Below are 22,890 nucleotides of genomic sequence, written 5' to 3'. Positions count from 1 at the left end.
AGAATTGTTTGGAAATAAAATGTACAATACTCAAAAGAAAATTCAAGCAGCTCAACTGAATAGAAAAATGTACGTCAAAGATTGTAAAATAGGGGCGTTTTTTTTTGACACACCCGGTACAAAATTGACAAGCAATAAGTTCGCAATAAATTATTCTCCTTAATGCTTATTGGACACCTGAGAGTAAATTTTAATCTTTACTTTTGACATTTCAGCGACCCTAAGTTAGGAATTGATACAAAAACGACACTGATTGATTCATTTTTTTCGCTAAAACGAATAAAAATACTTCTTCATGTATATTTTAAACCGTTTTTCAGGTAGTTCTTTTGTTTTAAACATATAAAATAATTTGTTTGGTATTTTAACAATACACTTTTTTCTCTCTGTATCTTGGTGAAAACAACCTAATAGTAATAACACTGAATAAAAATTAATGGCATTAGAAATAATTAACTCGAATTAAAAGCAGACTTCGTTGCATTTACATTTAAAATATAATTTAGAATGCCTGATTTTGAAGGATGGGAGGATACTACCGCAGTACTCTAATCCAATTCGTGTTTCAAGAACTTATTTCGTATACACGATTCCGTTCTACAAAACGATATAAGCAAAAGAACAAAAAGCAAAATGAACAAAAAAGTTAAAAAATTCACAGAATCCTCTATTTTCAAGTTCAAGAAAAACTGCGATAATAATATAATACTGTATAACAAAAAAGAAGCAGAGCAAAAAGTATGATACATTAAGAAATATTTGAAATTTATTTACTATAAAATGAAAGAGAATAAAGGAGTTATTTTAGGTTAGTAAGTAGGAGTGGTTGGGAAGGTGTTACAGAGTTGCTTCGAAGTCGCCCATGATATCACTCTGTCTAGTCATGTCAACAGTACCAGCAAGCTGAAAAAAAAGAAAGAAAATATAAAAAATTATTATGCCAGGATTCTACCAGGAGTTATTATTTCTTCTTCGTTTTAAAATGATAATATTCCACTAACGATTATCTTTCCAACGAGCACAAAATCAAGATCTAATTCAGAATCCATCAAAAGTTTTTGATAATATTTAGTAAATTTTAGTAATTTTACTGACACCTAAATCAAAAAGACCTTTTTCAGAGAAAGAACTTACAGCTTGTCGTTTCCTGCGTTCTTGTTCTTTTCGTCGTTCCATTTCCCTTCGTTTGCGTTCGTTATCGTCTTTTTGTTGGCGTGCTCGTTCAAGTGCTTCCTCTTCTTCCTTTTCACGTCGTTTATCATCCATCACTCGTTGTCGCTCTTGTTCTTCGCGCTCTTTTTGTCGCTTCAACTGCTCTTCCACTTGCTTCGCTGCTTTCTCCTGAGGAATAGGAATAAAAAGGTTCAGGTTAAAGTTTTTTGGGGTAATGTTACGAAAAAAGAGTATACTTTATGTCTTTTTTAGCCAACATTTTAAAAACAGTTAAGATGCTAAAGAAATGAAAAGACAAAGAGATTTAAATCAAATTAGAAGAGTGATGGGATGTGGTGATACCTTTTCTTCTTTTTCCTTTGCGAGCTTTTGAAACTGTTCAAAGCTAGCAGTGCGGTGTTTGATCCAATTTGCCAGTAGCTTTAGGTGTAGTGTTTGGAGTGGCATTTCCACGACCCCACGAACTCAACGATTTGACGGGATTCTTTGATGCACTGTCCGCAGGTGATGCGACAGGTTTTGAATAAATATCCGCTATAATAATTGGAAAGAAGGTTTAAGTTAAACGTCTTAGTCGGGATGATTCCAACAGAATATATTTCGTTTCTTGGAATAATATATCAAATGGTCGAACGGGTGTAACGCAAAACAACTATTCAGAGACTCAATTGTAGCAATAGTGAGAAATAGTCTAACGTGAACAACGCACTCAACTTCAGTAGCTTCAAATTATCCAAAGTTCCAATTGTAGCAAAACAATCTAACTTTGAAACTTATTATTAAAGTATCCAGAGTTTTAGCCTCGTTTTGGCGAAAAACTAGTGCTCAGGCCTTTATTTTCATTTATTTTTTTTGAAGAAAAAAAACGAAAAAAAGCAAACAGATATTTACCCGTTTCCGATTCTAGCTCAACTTACCTTAAGGAAAGAAATTTTCGCGAAATTTAATTTCGCGCTTCAAAGCTCAAATTTCAGAAGTTTTGCGGGATTTTATTTCGCGGTTGAGATTTTTTTTGTTTACAATATCGCTAATTTTGCCCTAAAAGACCATTTTTTTTATTTTTAGAATATTTTTGTTTCGCGGAATTTAAATTCACAGATTTGTCAAAAAAGTTCCGCAAAATTGCTTCCCGCGAAAATTTCTTCCCTTAAGGTAACTTTCGGGGACTAAATTATGAGAAACTCATCCTCCACCCTCCTTCCAAAAACTTGTAATTTTATCGAAAAATTGAAAAACAACAACATTAGACCGTCCCTTACTATAGGCTGGACTTAAGGTTTGCCGTCACCCGACCGACCCTACCTCGAAACCTGCCGACCCAAAAAATTTTATTGCCATTTTAAAGAAGATTTTTTTCCTTCAAAAACTTCAAACAATAAAAAATCAAAATTTGTATCTTGTTTGTCTCAAGCATAAGAATCGTAAATTCCCTGCTAGCACTTCTGTTTTTTATTCAAAATTACCTAAATGTAAACAAACTGTTAACCCTTCCATGGACGAAAATTTCATAAATCGCCAAAATAAAAAAAAATTCCGACCGACCGACCCACCTCCAAAATCTAGGGTCGGGTGACGGCAAACCAACAATTTTTTAAGCCCAGCCAAGAGACATCTACACAGACAAAGGAAGGTCTGTCAATCAAACATAGTAAAAGTAAAATTATGCAATAAATTTACCTTTGGGCGTTGCTATCGTTTTGGGTAACGCGCTATCGTCAAGAATGCCAAACGAGAGTTTGTTGTCTTTGCTATTCGCATCACTATCACTCGAAACAAGGGGTGAGATCATGGGTGTTATGGGTGTGCCAGGTGTCAGAGATGGCATCTGCTTTTTCTCAGAAGGCGTTGGAGGGTTTGTTGATGTATTTGGGGTGAGCGTTGGAGGATTTGAGTTGTTTTTCATTTTCAATAAACTACTTGGTGTCGGTGCGTTTGTTGTACCACGATTGAATAGATTCGCAGCCGTCGTAACTGGGAGTGTGGGTGCATTTTTAGATGGAGTTTCAGGTTGTTTTTTTATCTCCAGTTTGATTTCTTGTTTCAAAGGAGGTTTAACCGTAGTCGCAGGTGTTAATTCAGGAACTTTCGTTGGTATTGGAATCGGTGATAGATTTTGTTTGCCGTTCGTTTGAGCCTCTTGTTTGGTTAATATGTTAGGTGTAGGCGTTATGACAGGTGGCGGTTTGTTCGCAGCAGCATTTTGCAATGGTGGAGGTTTAGATTCATTATTTAGCTGTGGTGCTTTTGTAAGTATTGGCGGTTCAGTTTTGACTGCTTGTGTTGTTGTTGGTCGATCAACTGTAACTGAAGAATTACTGGTGGCAGCAGCCGAAGTTTTGATGTTTGTCGAATTAACAATGGAAGAGATAGAAACTGTAAAAGATAAACAGAAAGCTTTGGTGAATCATGAAACACGAAGAAACTGTAACATTTTGGACATTAATGGACGACTCATAGTTCTGAGCTACCCTCAGCCCTCGTCATATTGCTTAAACAATCTTGTATCTATAATGTCAAGATTTCTGCCTGCTGTTTCACCTTTTCATAATGGAAATTTTCAAAAATATTTTTACAATTAGACGCTTCAGACTCCTGAACAATTGTGATCGAAAAGCGGTTTAATCTTAGTGTTTTTGATATTCACGACGTTATTTTTTATACGGAAATACATGAAAAACACCGGGCGTTTGCCACCATTTTAATTATTTGAATTCAAACTGGTGGCAAACGCCCGGTGTTTACGTATAAAACATTACATCACGAATATCAAGAATTGACAAAGAAAAACTTACCTGGCTGTGGTGGTTTCGAATCTTTAGTCATTGAAAGTAAACCAATACTCTTCCTCACATCTTGTTTCGGCTAAAAAAAGTTGCGGAGAAATGATAAGGATTAAAACAAAGTGAACAAAGAAATATCTAGAGTTTGGGCTAACTTCTTGGCATCAAAAACACACCTCTAAAGAAATGACAATGCAAGCATTTGGCAATGTTGCTTGAAAATTTGGGATACATAGAAGTGAAGGATGCCCTACCTTTTCCTCTTTATGAACCTTCTTTGGTTTTGAAGGACCTGTAAAAGAAGCAGAATATTTATGACATCTAGTTAAATTGTCGAGGGAATGGTAACCAATGTCTTAAGTTTCTAGTGTGGCGATAAGAAGTTATGGAAATACGAAAAACGATATAAAAGATTCACCAGGAAGACCCCTGCTTAGGTTTATCAGAGTTTTTCAATAGTAAAGTTACTAAAATAACTCAAACTAAATGGTTTCGTAAAAGGTTTCAAAGATATATATTATAAAAAAGCTTGACAAAAGAATAGAAGACGTATGACATTCGATGCAATTTCATCAATTTGAAAATCAGTTTCTTTCGTTCACAGCCGATTTTTCATAAATAAATCTACATAACATTGTATTTTGTGTTAAAATGTTGAATTATATTAGCTAATTGGCTAAGTCCCTCAAAGTATTATTTTGGTATGAAAAATGTCATTATACGCCTGCCTTCCTTATTCTTTTGTCAATTTAGTATCCCCATACCATTTATTGTAGATAGATTGTGACTAAATTTAACTACAATAAGGGCGCGGTCACACCAAATGATTTACCTCCGCTTATATAGCTGTTGTCATAACAACAAATATTTTTATCCATTTTTTAATGTGACCACTCGAAAAAATGGAAGAAAAAATCCTAAATTCGAGGAATCACCTGTTTTAATAATTTTTTCGTAGTTTAAGAAGAATTCCTTTATGTTTAAATAAATAGGTCTATTGAAAATTTAGAAAGGATGTGCACATATTTTTTTGCACACGCCATTACATTCACACACAAGAGAAAAACAATTAAATGAAAAGATTTTATTTCGAATGAATGAATTTTTACCCACACAAATTTTTAGACTTATTAGAAATGCTGATTGAAGTCTTCCGACGCGTCGCTTAAAATAAGCAAAAATGGAGCGCGGTCACACCAAAATATAAGTTTAGCTAATGCTAAAAAGGAATCACCATTTTTGCTTATTTTAAGCGGCGCGTCGGAAAACTTCAATCAGCATTTCTAATAAGTCTGAAAATGTGTGTGGATAAAAATTCATTCATTCGAAATAAAATCTTTCCATTTAATTGTTTTTCTCTTGTGTCTGAATGTAATGGCGTGTGCAAAAAAATATGTGCACATCTTTTCAAAATTTTCAAAATTTGAAAAGTAAACACAAATCGCCTTTTTCAATAGACCTATTTATTTAAACATAAAGGAATTCTTCTTAAACTACGATAAGACTTGCTATCGAGCAAGTCTTATTTTTCGCTTATTAAAACAGGTGATTCCTCGAATTTAGGATTTTTTCTTCCATTTTTTCGAGTGGTCACATTAAAAAATAGATAAAAATATTTGTTGTTATGACAACAGCTATATAAGCGGAGGTAAATCATTTGGTGTGACCGCGCTCATGGTGATTCTTTTTAGCATTAACTAAACTTATATTTTGGTGTGACCGCGCTCTAAGAAAACATCTAATAGAATCCTTAAATAATCTATGCAATCTGATCCACGAATGAAAATAATACTTTGAAGGATACTACTTATTTACAATGCCTAAAGATCAATATAAAATAGAGTTTAAAAGTATTCAACACAATATTTATTCAAAAAATTAAATATTGTAAAAAAGGTAACTGCTTGCATTTAGAACATCCATATTAAAATGACGTAGAATTTATACAAAAGAGAAATACACACTTAACTAAAATAAAAAAAGGTATATATGATAAAAACCACAATAAGCTAAGAGCATGGCAAATAGCTCAAAACTACACCGTGTTGATATAAACTGAACAAGTTACCTATTCAAGAATGGTCATATCTGACTATGAAGCTAAATTAGGCTCACAGATACCTTAAGGGAAGAAATTTTCGCGAGAAGAAATTTTTGCGGAATTTAATTTCGCGAATTAGAGTTTCAAAATGGCAAATTTCGCGGAATTTAATTTCGCGAATGAGTCGATTTCAAAAGTTTCACGGAATTTAATTTCGCGATTGAGAGAATTTTTTTTACAGAGAAAAAGTTTTTTCATAAGTTTCATCGACATTCAAGACGATTTCAGTCACATTAACGAACTTTAACAACAAAATAATAACAACAAAGATGGATGTTTCTATGATAAGTCATGATTAAACTTCATCGCCGTCTTCTTCCTCTAAAAAATCGAATTTCGCGGAATTTAATTTCGCGATTTAGCCGTTTTGATGTGTTTCGCGGAATTTAATTTCGCGAATTACGCCCAAATTCGCAAAATTAAATTCCGCGAAAATTTCTTCCCTTAAAGTATGTCTAACAGTTAAACGTAAAAAGAAGAGACATTATAGTATTCGCAATGAAAGTTACCAAAGACTTAATTGAGACCCAGAACTGTCCAGCATCGTCATTAAATTCTAAAATAACGTTATAAATACTTTAAAACAAAGTTATGGTTATGTGGTAACATAAAAACTGACCTTTATGTACATTTATATACAACAATAATATTCTTCGATTAAAAAAAATGTTTTTAATTACCTTCTTTTTCTGAATCCGAGCTGCTATCAGAGCTGGAACTGGAACTAGAACTTGAGCTGCTACTTGAGGAACTGCCACTTGAGGTACTGCTTTCAGACAGCCGAGATGATTTTGGTTCATTTGAGTTAGGATCTGAAAAGAAATGAAATGCAACACTATCAACATTTTGGAAATTTTTAAAACAGATTTTCTTTGGTAATTTGTATATGATAACGAGTGCAATTCGAATATAATTGCACGAGTGATTTTTTGGTATTAATTTTCCGAGTCCAAAAGGACGCGGAAAATTCGAAACAAACAAGCTAGATGCCGAATGGACCTACCCGATGATGAAAGTTTAGCAATGAGAGGAGAAAAAAATCAGTCAGAAAATATAGCGTTTAGCGAAAATGCATAACGCAATAAATTCATCATTGATTGTTGATAAGGGGAGAGGGAAGGGTTGTAGGGAAAAAATAAATAGAAAGTTCTGGTCGCAAAATTCAGTTTTATTGACAATTGAATCATGCTTGATGGTGAGCATTGTTATCAATAATGTTTTGTGTGAAAAACATAGAAATACAAGGAAAAAATCTAATGAAAATCTGCAAAAACGGCGATTTCCGGCATTTTCAACCGAAAAAAGAATTTCTCAAATATCGAACTCAGCCATTTTTTGAGCATTGCGAATACGCATCTTTCTGCAAAAAATCAGAAAATTCATTGTTTTTCGAAAATCAGGCTCCGTCACATTTTAGGTATTGTCATATTGCATCAGTGTGCAAAATTTCATAAAAAAATACAGCTCGAGAAATTCAAGAAATACTGTCTTTCCGTCGAAAATAGTTTGTTCCGGCGATTTTTAAATAGTTCCGGCTTCAAAAATCAATTTCATTGAAAATTGAAACATGCTTGATGGTGGGCATTGCTATTAATAATGTTTTTGAATGAAAAAACAACCAATTATAAGGAAAAAGCACAATGAAAATCCAGAAAAAAGGTGATTTCCGGCATTTTCTCAAAAATCGGACTTGGCCATGTTTTGGGCAATATTAATACGCATCTTTGAGCAAAAAATCAGAAAAAACTAATGATAAAATCTCAAGAAAATGCCAAAAAACCGGTTTTTCCGGCATATTCGACCGGAAATGATTTTTTTTCGAAAATCGGGCTCCGTCACATTTTGGGCATTACCATTTTGCATCATTGTGCCAAAAATCAGAAAAAACTAATGAGCCATCTTGAGAAAAGCTGGTAACAGACGGACGAACGGACGGACAAAGGTTAATTTATAGGACCTCCAGGTAGGTCCAAAAAATCACGAGTGCAATTTTCGAATTGTGTACGAGTTATTATGTGATTACGAGCTGATCGCGCAATGGGTTTCACTAATTTTTCCCAGTTAGGAAAGTAAATTACAGAAATTACACTGAGAGTTTTATATTTTTCTCTTCTCTGTTTATCTTTTATTGTTTCTTATATTGTTTATAGATTTCTCACAAAATGAATTTCGAATGCAATCAAAACGTTTGATGTAAAAAAATATAAGAAAAAACATTAAAATCAATTTTGTAAACTTTGGCGCGGCATCAAAGAGTGTGATTAACAATTAATTGCTCTCTACAGGATGCAATTAACGATTAATTGCTTTCTTTGAGGGCGGGCCAAATAAGAAAAAATAACCCATCGTGCGATTATGTGATAAATTTATTAATTTAGCTTGTCCATGAAAGCTGAATAATGGAAGGAAGAGTTTTGAAGAACCTTTTGTGAACAAAGTGTTCAGGCTTAGCAAAGATGGGAGAAATTTACCTTTTTTACTCGACTTCTTTGGCTTTTTAGGGGCAACTGCTTGTAGCTTGCCACTCACATCCTAAAATATAGGATAAGATCTCATAAGTAAAAAACATTCGTTATCGACCAACATTACTTTCTTTAGTGTCTGATGGAAGTTATAATATAATCCGATGTTACAAGAGAGCAAGCACTCAAAATATTTTGCCTTTACCTGCAACCTTTTTTCTAATTCTTCCTTCTTCTTTGCTTGCAGTGCTTCTCTATCTTCAGCAGATTTTGGCTTTTTAACAGGAGTTTTCTTCTTTTTAACACAAGAATTGACATATTTTTCAAGTTCTCGAAGAGTTGCGGGCCTCAGAGTCTCAAAGTCAATCTCAATTTCGTCTGGGTTGTTTCCTCTCAAACTTGGTTCCTTTGTTTGAATAATATGAACAACTTTACCAAGTTTGTCACCTGAATAGAAAGAAATGAAAGTTAATTTCAAAACATTGGAAGAAAGTATTTACTTACGATTCTCAAAAATGTGAAAAAAAACAATCAAAAACGTAGCACAATCACAAACAACAACACTGAGCAAGTGTAGGGTTTTCCAACTTCTCCGAGGGCCAGTTGTAGCTGTAAAGTTGTTCTTGGGTCCAAAAATTGAAATAAAAAAGTTCTGAAAAAGCACCCCTCAATCTCAAGTTTTAGTAGTCTCATTATGCGATGAGTACTAGGTTTGTTAAATTACAAACGTTAAATTGATATCATTATGTTATTATTTCTTATGATAAAGACTTTTATTTACCTGGAAGTTTATTGATATCTAAACTAAGTTGACGTTTTTCATCATAAGACATATTCTTGACATTTTCTTCATCGTCACTATCTTCTGGTAGATATTCTTTCTTTGATGCAATCCTGTGTAAAAAAGAAAAAATCAATAAGATCAGTCTAGAAACAAAATATTACACAAAAGGAAACATTATTCTTCTAGAAAGAAGAGAGTATATTTTGAATTTACATCATGTAGACTGTGTAGACATAAAATAAAGAGCTGTGTGTGCAGGTATAATATTCAACTACAAGTTCAAAAATTGTAAAAATAGAATGGAATGGCAGCCGGATACGGAAATACAGCATAATGAGAATGATTAACAAAGTATACTAACTTGCTCTTTTTGGATCTTTCAGCAGCAGTTTTTTTCTTAGCTGGTGTTTTTGTCTCCTTCTTTTTATCATTTTTGGCAGACTTTACACCATCCAGATTTGTATCATCCTTTTTCTTATCCTTAGTCTTCTTTTTAATATTTTTATTTTTGTCTTTAGTTTCTACTTTAACTTTTACTTCTTTTTTATCCTTTTTAATATCCTTTTCTTTGTCCTTTTTCTTCCCTTTCTTCCCAGATTTTTCAGCTTTACGGTCACGTTCTACTTTGGTTAATTTAGAAAGTTCTTCATGTACAGATATTAATTGTGCTTCTAACATAGCTAATGTCTTTTTACGGTCTTCACTACTATCGTTTCCGCTATCATCTGATGAATCATTATCAGAATCTTCTTCAGATTCTGATTTTGCCTCAACAGAATTTGCTGCCGGAATTTTATTAGAAGAGCGTGTAATTTTTGTGGTTGTATTGGTTGTAGATGACGGGGTAGCAGCAACAGATTCAGTCTCTTGTTCAGGGGGTTCATCTGGCATACGTGCAAACTTATATTCAAATACATCTTGTAATTTTCGAGCCATTTTAACAACGTCATGATCTGGTGGGTTATATTTATAACAGTTTGAAAATATTAGCCTAACATCAGTAGCGAATTCATATGGTGTATTGTATTCTCGGGTGTCCATTTTTTGCTGAAAAGAAGTTTCAAATTAATCATTACATCTGATTATCTAGCATGAAGCTTTAATTTATGTATTTGGAACATTAACTTTGGAAATATATTTCATGATCATAAGACATTAAGTATCTGATTTCTAGAGCAAGTCAAACACAGTCAAAGTCAAATAACCTTGAATACTAGAAATTACCTAATGAAACTTTGAAAGTAAACGAAAGCAATGCATAAATGTATTACCTGGGAGCTGCTGGGAAAGGTGAGATGATTGATCAGATCAAAAAGATTTCAATAAAATTCTAATAATACAATATTAACTCACTCTAATCGAAGTCAAGTCCATTGGTTGTTTGATTATATCCAGGTAATCGTGCAGACCAAGTTCATCTACTGCAACTGGTTTGTAGAAGGGCCATGCACAACTTTCATGTTTCTTTGCAAAAAGTTCTTTTAAAATATTGTTACAGTATTTCAACTGTTCAGACAACTTTCCTTTCTTCTTTCCAGAAGGAGGCTGAAACAAAGTAAAATAATTTCAAAGTACAACCCAATGACCGTTTTATCTATGTTTTATAAAGGACCACTCACTCTCTTTCCTAACCGTAAATAGAAAAAAGCATAAACACTGTTGTCATCACTTTTGCCATTTAAAGTGTAATTGTGTGTATACCTTACTCTACAACACAAAATAGGCCGTCTAGGTGTTCAAATGGAAACTGATATTCACCAGTGTGGAGCTCAAAGTTCAGACCATTTTATATGACAGAACAAGTTAGATGTTCTTACAGCTATTTCTTGTTCTCCAGGAAGTTCTCTTGTTGGTTTCTTTATGGTTCGGTTTGAAGATTCACGCCTGACTGGTATTTTAGCAGCCAATAAGGGGGTTGACAAGCCAGTTGTCGGAGTAGATATGGCTGGGGTTCCAGGTGTAGTTGTATCTGCTTTCTTACGTTTCACACCAGATTTGACCTAAAAAGTATATTTGTTTTTATAAGACTATTATAATCACTTGCCTAAGTAATAAAAAGCAGAGAGTCAAGGCTGTAAATTAACATGATAAATAAAATATCTGGCACACAAGTTTTTTCTTAATATCTGAGAGAATGTACTCTTTTACTTTCTGTTGTGATGAAAGATATCTTTTAATATCGAAGAGAGAAAAGCCAAGCAAATTTTAAGATCTACTGCAAACAATTGATCAGAAGTTTAGTATCATTAATAGTATTACTACTACTAACCAAACTTGCAGACCGGCTGGGAAGTTTCGGGGTCATCAGATCAGGTGTCATAGCAACAGTTGATGTCACAACAGAACTTGGACTGGTTGCAGCTAGTTGTTTATCAACTTCAGCAATGGTCGATACATCTGGAGAGGTTAAAGTTGGTTGTGTAGAATCTAATCAAAAAGGTATAATTTGGCTAATACATTTATCTTAGTAACCTTTTACTAAAAGTGATACTTTCGATGAATTAGGATTTAAACTGACAAATCAGAAAGACAGAGCAAGCAAGTTATCCTGGGTTGTCGAGAACTTGGTATATAATGAAAACTTACCAGCTGCTGTAGTGCGTGGTTTATTTATTGGTTGTTTTATCTTCTTGGCTGCAGGCTCTAGTGGATCTCCAGTACTGGTAACAGCTGGTTTTACAGCAGGCTTACCAACACTTTTTGCACCTTTGATAATTTCATACTCTTCTGGAGGCATCATGGCTAACTTTTCACTGAAAAATTTCTCAACTGTTTCTGCCATAACAACAACATCCTTAAAAGTAAAAGTTTTCCATCACTACAAGGGGTCATTCTCACAGTATGCATGTACCTAATTAGCAAAAATCAGGTACCTGCCTTGTACTCAAGCATACAATGCTTAGGCCCTACCTCCTAGTTAGTATGCAGAATCCAAAACAAAAGTGACTTTTGTTAATTAAACTATATCATTTTATCACTGGTAACTTTATAGAAGAATTTCAATACTCAACAATTGATTATTTTGCTATGAAAATGTTTTATGCCTACTATAGCCAGTCAAGTCTATACTACACAGCCAGATGGCTCCATTTTCTTCGTTTTTGTTATCAAATTAAAACATTAACTTTAGTTTTGAGAAGATATTGTTATATTAGTTGAATATACCTCTCCGGGTTTATTATATTGGTAGCAATTGTTGAAAACAAGCCGAAATTCTTCAATGCATTCTTTGGAGCTTTGGTAATCATTGTGTTCCAGCTTCTTTTTAATTGTTCCAAGATCCATAGGCCGTTTGATGATCTCATAGTAGTCCTAAAATAAAAACAGGTAAAGCTCATGGAAAAATTTTTTTTCCCACATGAATTGTTCAGTGGAGGTCATTGGTGATTCACCCAAAATCTTAAGTGTAAGCAGATGTAAGTATGTTAGAATTTCTGAAAACTGAAAAATGTGCATTAATAGGCATTTTGTCTGTTTTCTGTCTGTGTGTTTCCGCAGGCAATGTTTTTTGTTCTTGTTAGACGTTTTTGAGTTGATAGAGCTGGGTTTGGACGTCATTCGACCTTTATTTTGGAATTAAATAAAGCCACATCTACATTTTTGTGTCTGCCTTTGCTTGTTGCTTGATCACTTTTTTTTCTTTTTTCTTTTTTACATCTTTTCGAATATAATCAATAATTATTTGAATGACATTCAAATTCTTTTTCAAATTCGAAACAAAAAATCTTTTTATTTAGAAAAGATCAAATCTCAAATAAAACATAAGAATCAAAAATTTATGACCGCTTGTTTATGCTGCCATTGCCCTGAAGAATCTCATGTAATGTTTTTAATTTCACTCTTCTATTTTGACATCAAAGTTTTTCAAATTATCAAGAGCTGGATGGCATATTTAAAGCAAGTAAAAGCTGGATGATGACACTGGAACAACTACCTTAAGGGAACTAATTTTTGCGGAACTTTTCGCTGTGCGAGGGTACTAAATTTGCACATTTTGCAGAGTTAATTTTGGCAGTTAAGGTAGTTTACTATTATATTTGTTGCTAACAGCAAACAGTTTAAAATTATTGGTCATTGGAGGATATATTGCATTATAATCTTCTTCAAATGATACAATTAAAAATAGACGACTATGTTATAACTGTTTATGCTGGCTGTAAACAAAATGGCCCATACAATAAGCAAAGGAGGTCTTGCTTTCATAGCGTAAGCCTGGGTCTAGGTCCAATGTAAAAATCAACCCCCCTAACTTTTAAGTTCCCCCAAAGATTCATGATTTTTTCGGTAGCCGCCGGGACTTTTGACCCTTGACACTTTCAAAAATTTGTTCCACAAAATAGGGTTATTCAATGTAAATTGTGTTGCAGATCTAAGGTTAACTAAAATATATTGCTCAGGCGAAAATAAACAAGTGATACTTTTATGAACCTACCTGGTTATGCATTTAACACATATATAATTGATATCTACATAAGCGTGACCATTAAACAATTATTCAGAACACAAATAGTGACGATCTATTAAAATTAGTTGTTTGTTTCTTATAAAAAAACACGTTTAAAAAAACTCAGTAATTTTAAGAACATTGATTTATGCTTATTACTAGTGATTCTTATAGATAAATATGCGTTTTTTGAGCTGAAAAATTTTTTTTACAAAAATCTGCTTGAGCAATATTTTACCTACTTTTATGCAAAAAGTCAGAAAATAACAAGTCCAAAAATCCCTTTTTTTAGCCGTTTTTTAGCTGAAATTTACCCCAAAATTCTTTTTCTAAAAACTGAGCTCCATCACATTCGAGGGTTCATAGTTATGCATCTTTGTGCAAAAAATCATAAAGAATAAAAGAGCCAATCTCGAGAAAAGATACCTAAGTAATTGATAGTGTGCTTATAAAAAAATATCGAATTTAGCCAGTTTTTCTATAAAAACAAGCCAAGCAACCAAAATTTCATGTCTAAACACATATATTCTTTAAAAGTAAACCCTCATGAGCAAAAAAAACATCAATCTCATAAAAGAAATTGAGTAATTTGACTAAGAACATTGATGTATGCTTATTAATAGTGATTCTTATAGATAAACATGCGTTTTTTGAGCCAGCAAAATTATTTTGCAAAAATCTGCTTGAACCATCTTTTAACAATGATGGTACCTTACTTTCCTGCAAAAAATCAGAAATAATTAATGATCCAATTTTTCACAAAGTCCAAAAAACCCGCTTTTTAGCCGTTTTTTGGTCCAAATTTGCCCAAAAATTTTTCTTTTTTGAAAATCGGGCTCCGTCACATTTGAGGGTTTATAGTTATGCATCTTTTTTCAAAAAATCGTAACAAAGGAAAGAGCCAATCTCGAGAAAAGCTAATACCTAAGTAATCGATAATGTGCTTATAAAAAAATATCGAATTTGGCCATTTTTTTCTATAAACACGCCAAGCAACCAAAATTTCATGTCCAAACACACATATTCTTTAAAAGTAAGCCCTCCTGAGCAAAAAAAACATCTATCTCATAAAAAAATTGAGTAATTTGACTAAGAACATTGATGTATGCTTATTAATAGTGATTCTTATAGATAAACATGCGTTTTTTGAGCCAACAAAATGTTTTTGCAAAAATATGATTAAGCCATCTTTTACCTACGATGGTACTTTACTTTCATGCAAAAAATCAGAAAATATTAACAAACTAATTTTTCACAAAGTCCAAAAAACCTGTTTTTTAGCCGTTTTTGGCCCAAATTTGCCCAAAAAATTTTTCTTTTGAAAATTGGGCTCCGTCTCATTCGAGGGTTTATAGTTATGTATCTTTGTGCAAAAAATCAGAGAAAACTAACGAGCCAATCACGAGGAAAGCTAATAACGAACGAACGAACGAACAAAGGTTAATTTATAGGACCTCCACCGGGGAAGGTCCAAAAATGTAGTGTTTCTGGAAACCGGCCGGGTGAAAAATAATTATTTTCTGACCCGCTCAGACCCGCTCGCAGACTATGGGTTCATCTATATGGTTCATCATAAAGAAAATCAAGTTGACCGTTCAAGCTATCTAAGTGGTTTGGTTAGATATTCCCGCTTGTAAATCAAGTTTTGTTCGATAGTAGTTGATACATGAGTATTCAGGGCTTACTTCATACTGTTTGTACATTTAAAATTATTTTAAGTTATCAATAAAAGCAAAACAAAATACACAAATTCGATTTTGCACGAGTAGATTTTTAATCGAAATATTAAAAAAATCCGTAATGGAGCACACACGCGAGTGTCTGTGCACTCTAAGAGGAACGAAGAAGAACAAATTAGTGGCAAAACGATTGAGCATTTGACCATCACTCGCGCGGAAAGTTTACACACTAGTTATTTGTTAATCCCATCAGCCAATACCGTGAGTGGTCCTAAACCCGACAGCCCTGCCTAAATCTGACCCCCCAAATAACTGCTAAAAAAAATATTTTATGTTTACAAACATTCCCTCTCCAAGTTGAACAATAAACTATATTGCAAGAACTCTCGAAATAAGACATCTAACAAGATGACTAAAATGTCAAGATGTCAATTAATGTGATAAAAAAGTGAGAGTTGTAATAATAACTCTATTATTCTGAATCCATTGCTCGTGTTTAAAACGTTAAGAGCCATTTTTTTTTTAAATCTTCAGAATAAAGAAAGTGTGATACCTCACCCTCTTAGATTTTGATGAAATTTTGACCAAATGATCTATCACCCACAAGAAAATAAGACTCTGAAAATTTCACTTTGATATCTCAAGTAGTTTTACAGATATAGCGTCTCAAAGATAGGCAGGCTACTAGGCGAAAATTGACCCCTAAAAATCATGAACTCTGGTGGGGAGCAGATTTTGAAAGCCAATGAATTTTTATTCAAGTACATTAGAAAGCTGGTTTACAGTGGATTTCAACAACTTTTTGTAGGGAATCAGAAAAAATCAAATTGAGTCTCCAAAATTTTCCCCGAAAATCTTTAGCACCTCCTGTAGAGGGCTTCAAACTTTGCGTTATCTGGGTTTGGAAGCACTTTTAGCTGTCTGCTGATGGTCCTTGAGACTTTTTTGAAGCAAACTTTTGACCTGGAGTGGTTAACTGGTGGGTTTTGGCCACAAAAATAACATTTTCAGGATTTCCATCTTTGCGTAACCGTAAAAAATGGCCGAAAAAATTGCTTTTTTGGAATGAAATGTAATATTCTTAATAACTATTTTGCGAACATTGGGAAGCTTGATAAAATACCTGAAAATTCAGACCTGATGAGCCATATTTACAGAGTGACACCTACAATATCGAATGTCAACTACGAATTCTACAAACTGAGCAGAATCTTCAAACCTAACAAAGCAGGAGGACACGATTGTATAAATTCTAAAATAATGAGATTAATCGGTGAAGAAGCTTTAACTGGTCTTCACTATATTGCAAAGAAAAGTTTTGAAACAAATAAATTTCCAACCAAACATAAAGTGGCAAAAGTAACTTGTATTTTCAAAAATAAAGGGTCAAAAACAAAAAGCGAAAATTACAGGCCCATCTCCCTTCTTTGTTTACCAGGAAAAATGCTGGAGGCTATCATAGCTTCAGAAGTCGATGCTCATGTTTAACAACATCAACTCCTAAGTAATCAGCAATGGGGTTTTAGAAAGGGACGATCTCCAGAACTCATGCTTATAAGAATGTGTAGTAGATGGCTCTCATTACTCGACAAAGGGAAATTTATTGGAGTTCTGCTAATTGATTTTAGTAAAGCCTTTGACAGCGTCTGCCATAAAACTTTATTAAAGAAAATCACTGCCATTGGAATCTCAGGTGACTTGTTCGAGTGGTGCAAAAGTTATCTAAGTGAAAGGCAACAGTTTGTTAAAATTGGAAATAGTAAATCAACCATCAAACCAGTAGAGCAAGGAGTTCCACAGGGCTCCATCTTAGGCCCTAGATGCTATTCCTACCATGCGAATGACCTTCCAGATGCAACAAAATCAGAAGATACTCTTGAGGATGAGAATCAAGATGAAACGGAAATGTTTGCTGACGATACTACAGAATCCAGTGCTGCAGATACTATTGATGAATTGATACCAAAAATCCAAGCAGCTGCCAATAAACTGCACAATTGGTCAGCTTTGAATGGAATGATAATTCATCCTGGAAAAACGAAAATCATGATCATCTCCAAACGTAAATTTATTGGTCCACTGCAGAACATCACCATGAATGGAAGAAACCTTGAAATTGTGGATCACCAGAAGGTTTTGGGAACCACCATTGATGATTCCTTATCCTGGAGAGTACAAATTGATAAAAACGAAAAGCACTATCGCACAAAAATCAAAATGTTGAAACGTATGGTTATTCTTGGTAATGTTGTCATGTCAAAATTTTACTTTGCAACGATTATTCCATCCGTTACTTATAATATAACAGTATGGGGCAACAATAATGTTATCTTGAAAAAGCTAGAAATTCTGCACGTACGAGCTGCTAGACGAATATTCCAACCACCTGACCATTTGTCTGACGATGAGGTACTAAAGGCAGCTGGATGGATGAGTATTGAATATTTGTATAAACGAAGACTGTTATGTCTTATGCACAAAATATTTTACAGAAATATTGATTCAGAACTATCAAATATGTTTTGTATTTTGAACTCAAAATCTACTCCTCAACGGAGGGACAATCAAGTAAAAATTGCTAGTCAATTCAAAACAACAAATCAAAATACTTTTGTTGTTAGAGCTTCCAAGATATGGAATGCAATGCCGAATGAACTTACCAATGTGTCAAAATTTGACATTTTTAGGAATAAATTGAAACATTTTAAAGATAAGATAAATAAATTTTCTTTTACATATAATTCATACAATATTAGAGATGACTATGTATTTATTTAGTTAATCTTTATCAAACAACTTACACATCATTTCCCATGAACTTTGCTATACATTAAATTCTTTGATTATGAAACATAAACTTTGAAGTCCTATCTTAGCTATATTCTTGGTAAACAAAACAATTCGTTTGCTTAATTTCCCTATATCTCACTTTGATGACCTAGATTTTAAAATTTTATTTATTTTTTTTAGATACATAGCTTTTTAATTTTATATTGCACATGCGTAGGTTTTTATGACTCATAGGTTACATTAGGTTAGCTCAAGTCTAGTTCTAATTAACTCCTATACCAAAAATAAATCTCACTTAAGCCACATAAGCTTATCAAGCTTACTTTTTTCTCTGGTTAACTATCCTTCAGAAATCTCTGCACTAATAATTCTTTTATCTCTATTTACAGCATATACATAATTTTAATACATTTTAACTATTTTTCATTTGTAATATAGTCCTTAGTTGCAGGTCCACATCAGCTTAGTCTGCGTTTTTTAACCTGCTTTATCAAATAAATAAAATAAAAAAAAAATAAATAAGATCTGGAGCAAAATTCAAGATGGCGTATCTTTTTGCGTCAACAACAAATTTTTTTGAAACTTTCAGCAAGGCTTCCTTAGTAGGTCTAGTTTATAGCCTCAAAAAATCAGTGGGTTTTTGAAGTCTCTTAAAGATATGATCGATTGAAAATTTGCTTAACTTCGTTGTTTTTTCCCTCTTAAAATGCTAAATCAGGCCCACTTAAGGGCTCTAAAGGTTAATTTTTGTCAAAATATTGGTTGATCTTCTCTAGCCAACTAATCATTGGCATTAAGGGAACAACTGTAAAAAAATTCAGGTCATTTCCATCAACAGATGACATTTTATGACTGTTTCTATATTTTTAATTACAGAACATGTAAAAAAATGAGACTGACATCTGGCCTTTCCTACCATTCCAGGGCCTATATTTTCAGGAAAAGCCTCAACCTTTCACAGTTTGTTGAATATTATTCTTAAATATAGGCAGGTTACTTCAACTAAATGGGTTTAACAGTACTTAATTCCTATTCAAAAACTTTTTAGACTCATTCAGAAATCCTACTTTGACAATAATTTGCACTTTACCGCAAAATTTCCAAAAGTCCAAGTGTCGTGATTAACTTTTAGACTTGATTATCAAGGTCATTTTGAATAAAAACAAAAAAATTAAAAAGGGCGCACTAGTTTAGCTGTACAAACTTTCGCAAGCAGAAACTGTCGTCATGATTTTCGCAAATTTTGGCCCTTTTTAATGTGACAGCAAAAAATGTCTTTAGAACTTCTAGGAAGAGCAATTTGCGAAAGTTTATGCTCGTGAAAAATTCTTGACAAAATAGAAAATCTGTAAAACTTCAGACTTTGAAAAAGATGTAACTTTTATGGCACTTTTTAGCCTGCTAAAAGACTAATAAGTCAAAGGACGTTTCAAGCCAATCCAAGAAGTATTTGTCCCTCAAAGCCATTTTTTCATGTGAAAATTCTCAATTATACGTCTTGATTCGCGAAAGTAAATGTTGTGAGTTTCGCAATTTTTTGTCCTCGCAAAAGTTTCTGCTTGCGAAAGTTTGTACGCCCAAAGCATCAGTGAAAGTTATCGTGACATGGTATGACAGGAAGTATGATTGATAAACTTGGTGGCGTTAAAAAAAATCTGTTGTCAAAGATTTAAACAGTAAGTGCCACGCGATCGCCATTTCGACAGTTCTGGTATATAAGGTTTATTGTAACCGGATATTTGTCCATCCAGAATTAAGTCTATAGCCCCTCTGTTGTGATTTTGCCTGTGGCCACATGACAGAATACTACACCCCAACAAACTGCCTCTGGTGTTCAAAGGAAAAGTTATTGGAAGTGATTTCCTGATTTACATTCTGAATTTGGCTTTGAAAAGAAGCTAATCTACGGTGGTGGAGCGGTGTGAACTTGTCGAACAAAATTGGGTTATCAAACTGATCGAACTGAAACCCATTGATCGAACTTAATCGATCACTCACAATTTCTTAAAAAAGCTTTGAGTTTGATTAAATTTTTAATAGAACTTTAATCGTTCAATGGAGTTTGATTAGTTCAAATATTGACAATAGGTTCGACAAGTTTGATTGATCAGGTCTGGTTTGCAGCGATTCACTTGGCAAGTGAATGAACCTTCGCCTGGGTCAACCCATGCCATGTGAGGGAAATTGGGTAGTCAGTCCAAGGTGCTGACGGGGCGTTCTTTGAAAGCGCCTATAGTTGCGAAAAATAGGCATCAAAGCCTCCTGCAACTCAACCAAATAGAAATTTACGTGCATTGAAGGCCAAAATGGAATTGCTACCTTGGTAATAAGGCAACACACTTTTTTGTTTTCAGCCCGCTGCATCTTGATAAATTAACGCTCAATTGTGTCAGCTTATAGAATTTCTATCGGTCGAGCACATTTTATTTGGTTAGATTGTCTTGCAAATTTGACTTATCAAATTGTATTGGGTTCAAATTTTCTGATTCAGAATTATATAATTAGCAGGGATGGCATAGAATGAAACCAAGTAAGTCAACATAATTTGAACAGCAAGTGTACGCGGTCAATACTGTTCAGCTAAAAAGAAGCCAATCATTTATAGGATAATTCATGATAAATGAACACTTCAAAATCTGTAATAATAATTAGAAATGAATATAAATCATTACAGGTATACGAAGTTTTACAGCATCAACTGGTTTTGTGAAGGGCCAGGCAAACGTATGCTTCAAAACTTGTCTCATGACAGTCTTCAACAAGAATTGAAGCTGGTTGGTTGTTCTTCCTTTTTTCTCTCGTTTTGGTGGCATCGTCAGTTTCTGCACCTTGAAACAATATTAAAACCATAATTTCAGCGAGGTTCAGTGCATAATAATCAACATAATTGGTGGAAAATGAGCAAGAAGCATTCAAAATTTCATGAAGCAGCCATTAGTGTGTTAAGTTTTGCATTCTAGATTTCTAAATTATACAGACCGGAAAATATAAAACAGAATGATAACAGAAGCATGTTGGTGCAAATTACAGACCAGAGAATGTAGGAGATGCCAGGTGAGATTTTGCTAGTCTGTAAATTAGTCACCGGGGAAGCCGAATTATTTTCCGGTCTGGGAATTGAAACTCTCATTAAAGAAGAGTCATACTAAGGGAGTGGTGGCGCTCACGAAAATTTTATTTTCACAGCATAGATGTTCAAAAAACTTTCACATTTCACTAAATTATCGATATCATCAGCTGGTCTGATTCAAAGAGAAACAGTTGAAAGACAATTCTTGTGTCAGTAGTGCAATATTTTTGTGAAATTACATTTTGTTTCGTTGAAAACACAGAATTGTCATAGCAAAAATGAACACCATGGCGCCAAAAATCTACTGCTTCATTATGATTCTACTTTCTTTTAATCTCTCACTCACAGTTTTAAGGCCAATGCTAAAAGTATTGTTATTGTCCACCTCAAAAACTGGTGAAAATCTGTCTGTCTCGGTTTACCAGAGATGCTATTTTGACACTGTAAAATACATTTACACTTGAGGTCAGAAACAGGGAGATAAAAGTCAGAAAAAAACTGGCTTAGCATAATTAGAGAAGAGAACTAATCTGAAATACCCTTCTTGTATGCTGTTTTGAACTTTTACGGTTGTCTTTTCAGTACGATGAGCTCCCACTTCCATAGATTACAGTGGATTTTGCACATCTACCATTTAAGCGTCATTCGGCGTCCTCCATTTTTGAAGGACGTCGAAGAAGCTTTCCCGTTTATGAATTTTTCGACAAGGAACCCCCGCAAAGAAATTTGGATCACGTGTTATTAAAAGTTCTAAAAGACATTACCCGAAAGAACACAACACGGAAAAGTGCGCCATCATTTTTCCTTCATTTCTTTCTCTAATCATTAGTTTTGTCACTTTGTCAATACATTGATATGAATGAATTACCTTTATTCGAAACACACGTACAGCGGAAAAATTAAGGCCGTCATTTATACCAAAACTCGTCCTTTAAAATCAAAGCATATGAGGGCGGCATGATGCCAAAAAGAGCATCTCGTCGAAAAAGGTAACGAAGAAAAACAATTAGGAGTTCATACTCGGTTTTTCTTTCCTATCTACAAACAATTCTTACAAATAAATAAATAAACTTATGAATGTGTATAGAAGTCTCCGATTGAAGTGATAAATCGAAGATTTTGTGATAGAATGCTAACAAACAGCCTTGAAAATATGGATTGGTTAAGTCACTGGTAAACTGATGGAATTTATTCTGACACGTTAAATACACTGAAGGTAGAAAAGATCTTATCTAATATTCCAATGCCGACAAAAACATTACGGAGAGGAATAGTGAAGTAATCGACCTTTGGTTTACCAATCCGTAATATTCACAACGTAATGTCTTAGTTATACAGAGATACCTAAAAAGACCGAGCTAGTTTTAAATGTACCGTACTTGGACTTACCAATAAGAATCCAAAAGTTTCCCTAACAATCAAAATCGCAAAAATTCTGATATTGTTGCGATATAAACCCCTTTTTGGAGATTTTGCGCTTCTGGATTGTTAAGGGAACTTTTGGATAGTGAGAGCTAAGTACGGTAACAATAAAACTAGTAGCAAATGCCCAGACTATTTTGGGTGATCCCTATATTAGCATTACGTCATAAATAACATGAACAATC

General features: G+C 33.8%; 1 protein-coding gene across 1 annotated transcript; it reads right to left on the bottom strand.

Annotated features, from left to right (window-relative positions):
- Nucleotides 1–646: 646 nt before the first annotated feature.
- On the bottom strand, nt 647–21,999 carry LOC136814706 (bromodomain-containing protein 3-like). Its single transcript, XM_067071127.1, is given in 19 exon segments — nt 647–903; nt 1,135–1,341; nt 1,516–1,563; nt 1,565–1,707; nt 2,851–3,546; nt 3,966–4,035; nt 4,208–4,245; nt 6,735–6,866; nt 8,526–8,586; nt 8,722–8,963; nt 9,298–9,410; nt 9,662–10,347; nt 10,654–10,845; nt 11,118–11,300; nt 11,570–11,727; nt 11,887–12,094; nt 12,466–12,612; nt 20,886–21,041; nt 21,823–21,999. Coding segments are annotated over 18 exon segments (3,531 nt in total). The 5' UTR covers nt 21,027–21,041; nt 21,823–21,999; the 3' UTR covers nt 647–837.
- Between the last annotated feature and the right edge of the window lie 891 nt (nt 22,000–22,890).

This window comes from Clytia hemisphaerica, unplaced genomic scaffold, assembly GCF_902728285.1.
Source record: "Clytia hemisphaerica strain Z4C2 unplaced genomic scaffold, Clytia hemisphaerica genome assembly, whole genome shotgun sequence".
NCBI classification, from domain to species: domain Eukaryota; kingdom Metazoa; phylum Cnidaria; class Hydrozoa; order Leptothecata; family Clytiidae; genus Clytia; species Clytia hemisphaerica.
The sequence above is the reverse complement of the archived record's forward strand: the minus strand, read 5'-3'. Positions and strand labels throughout refer to the sequence as shown.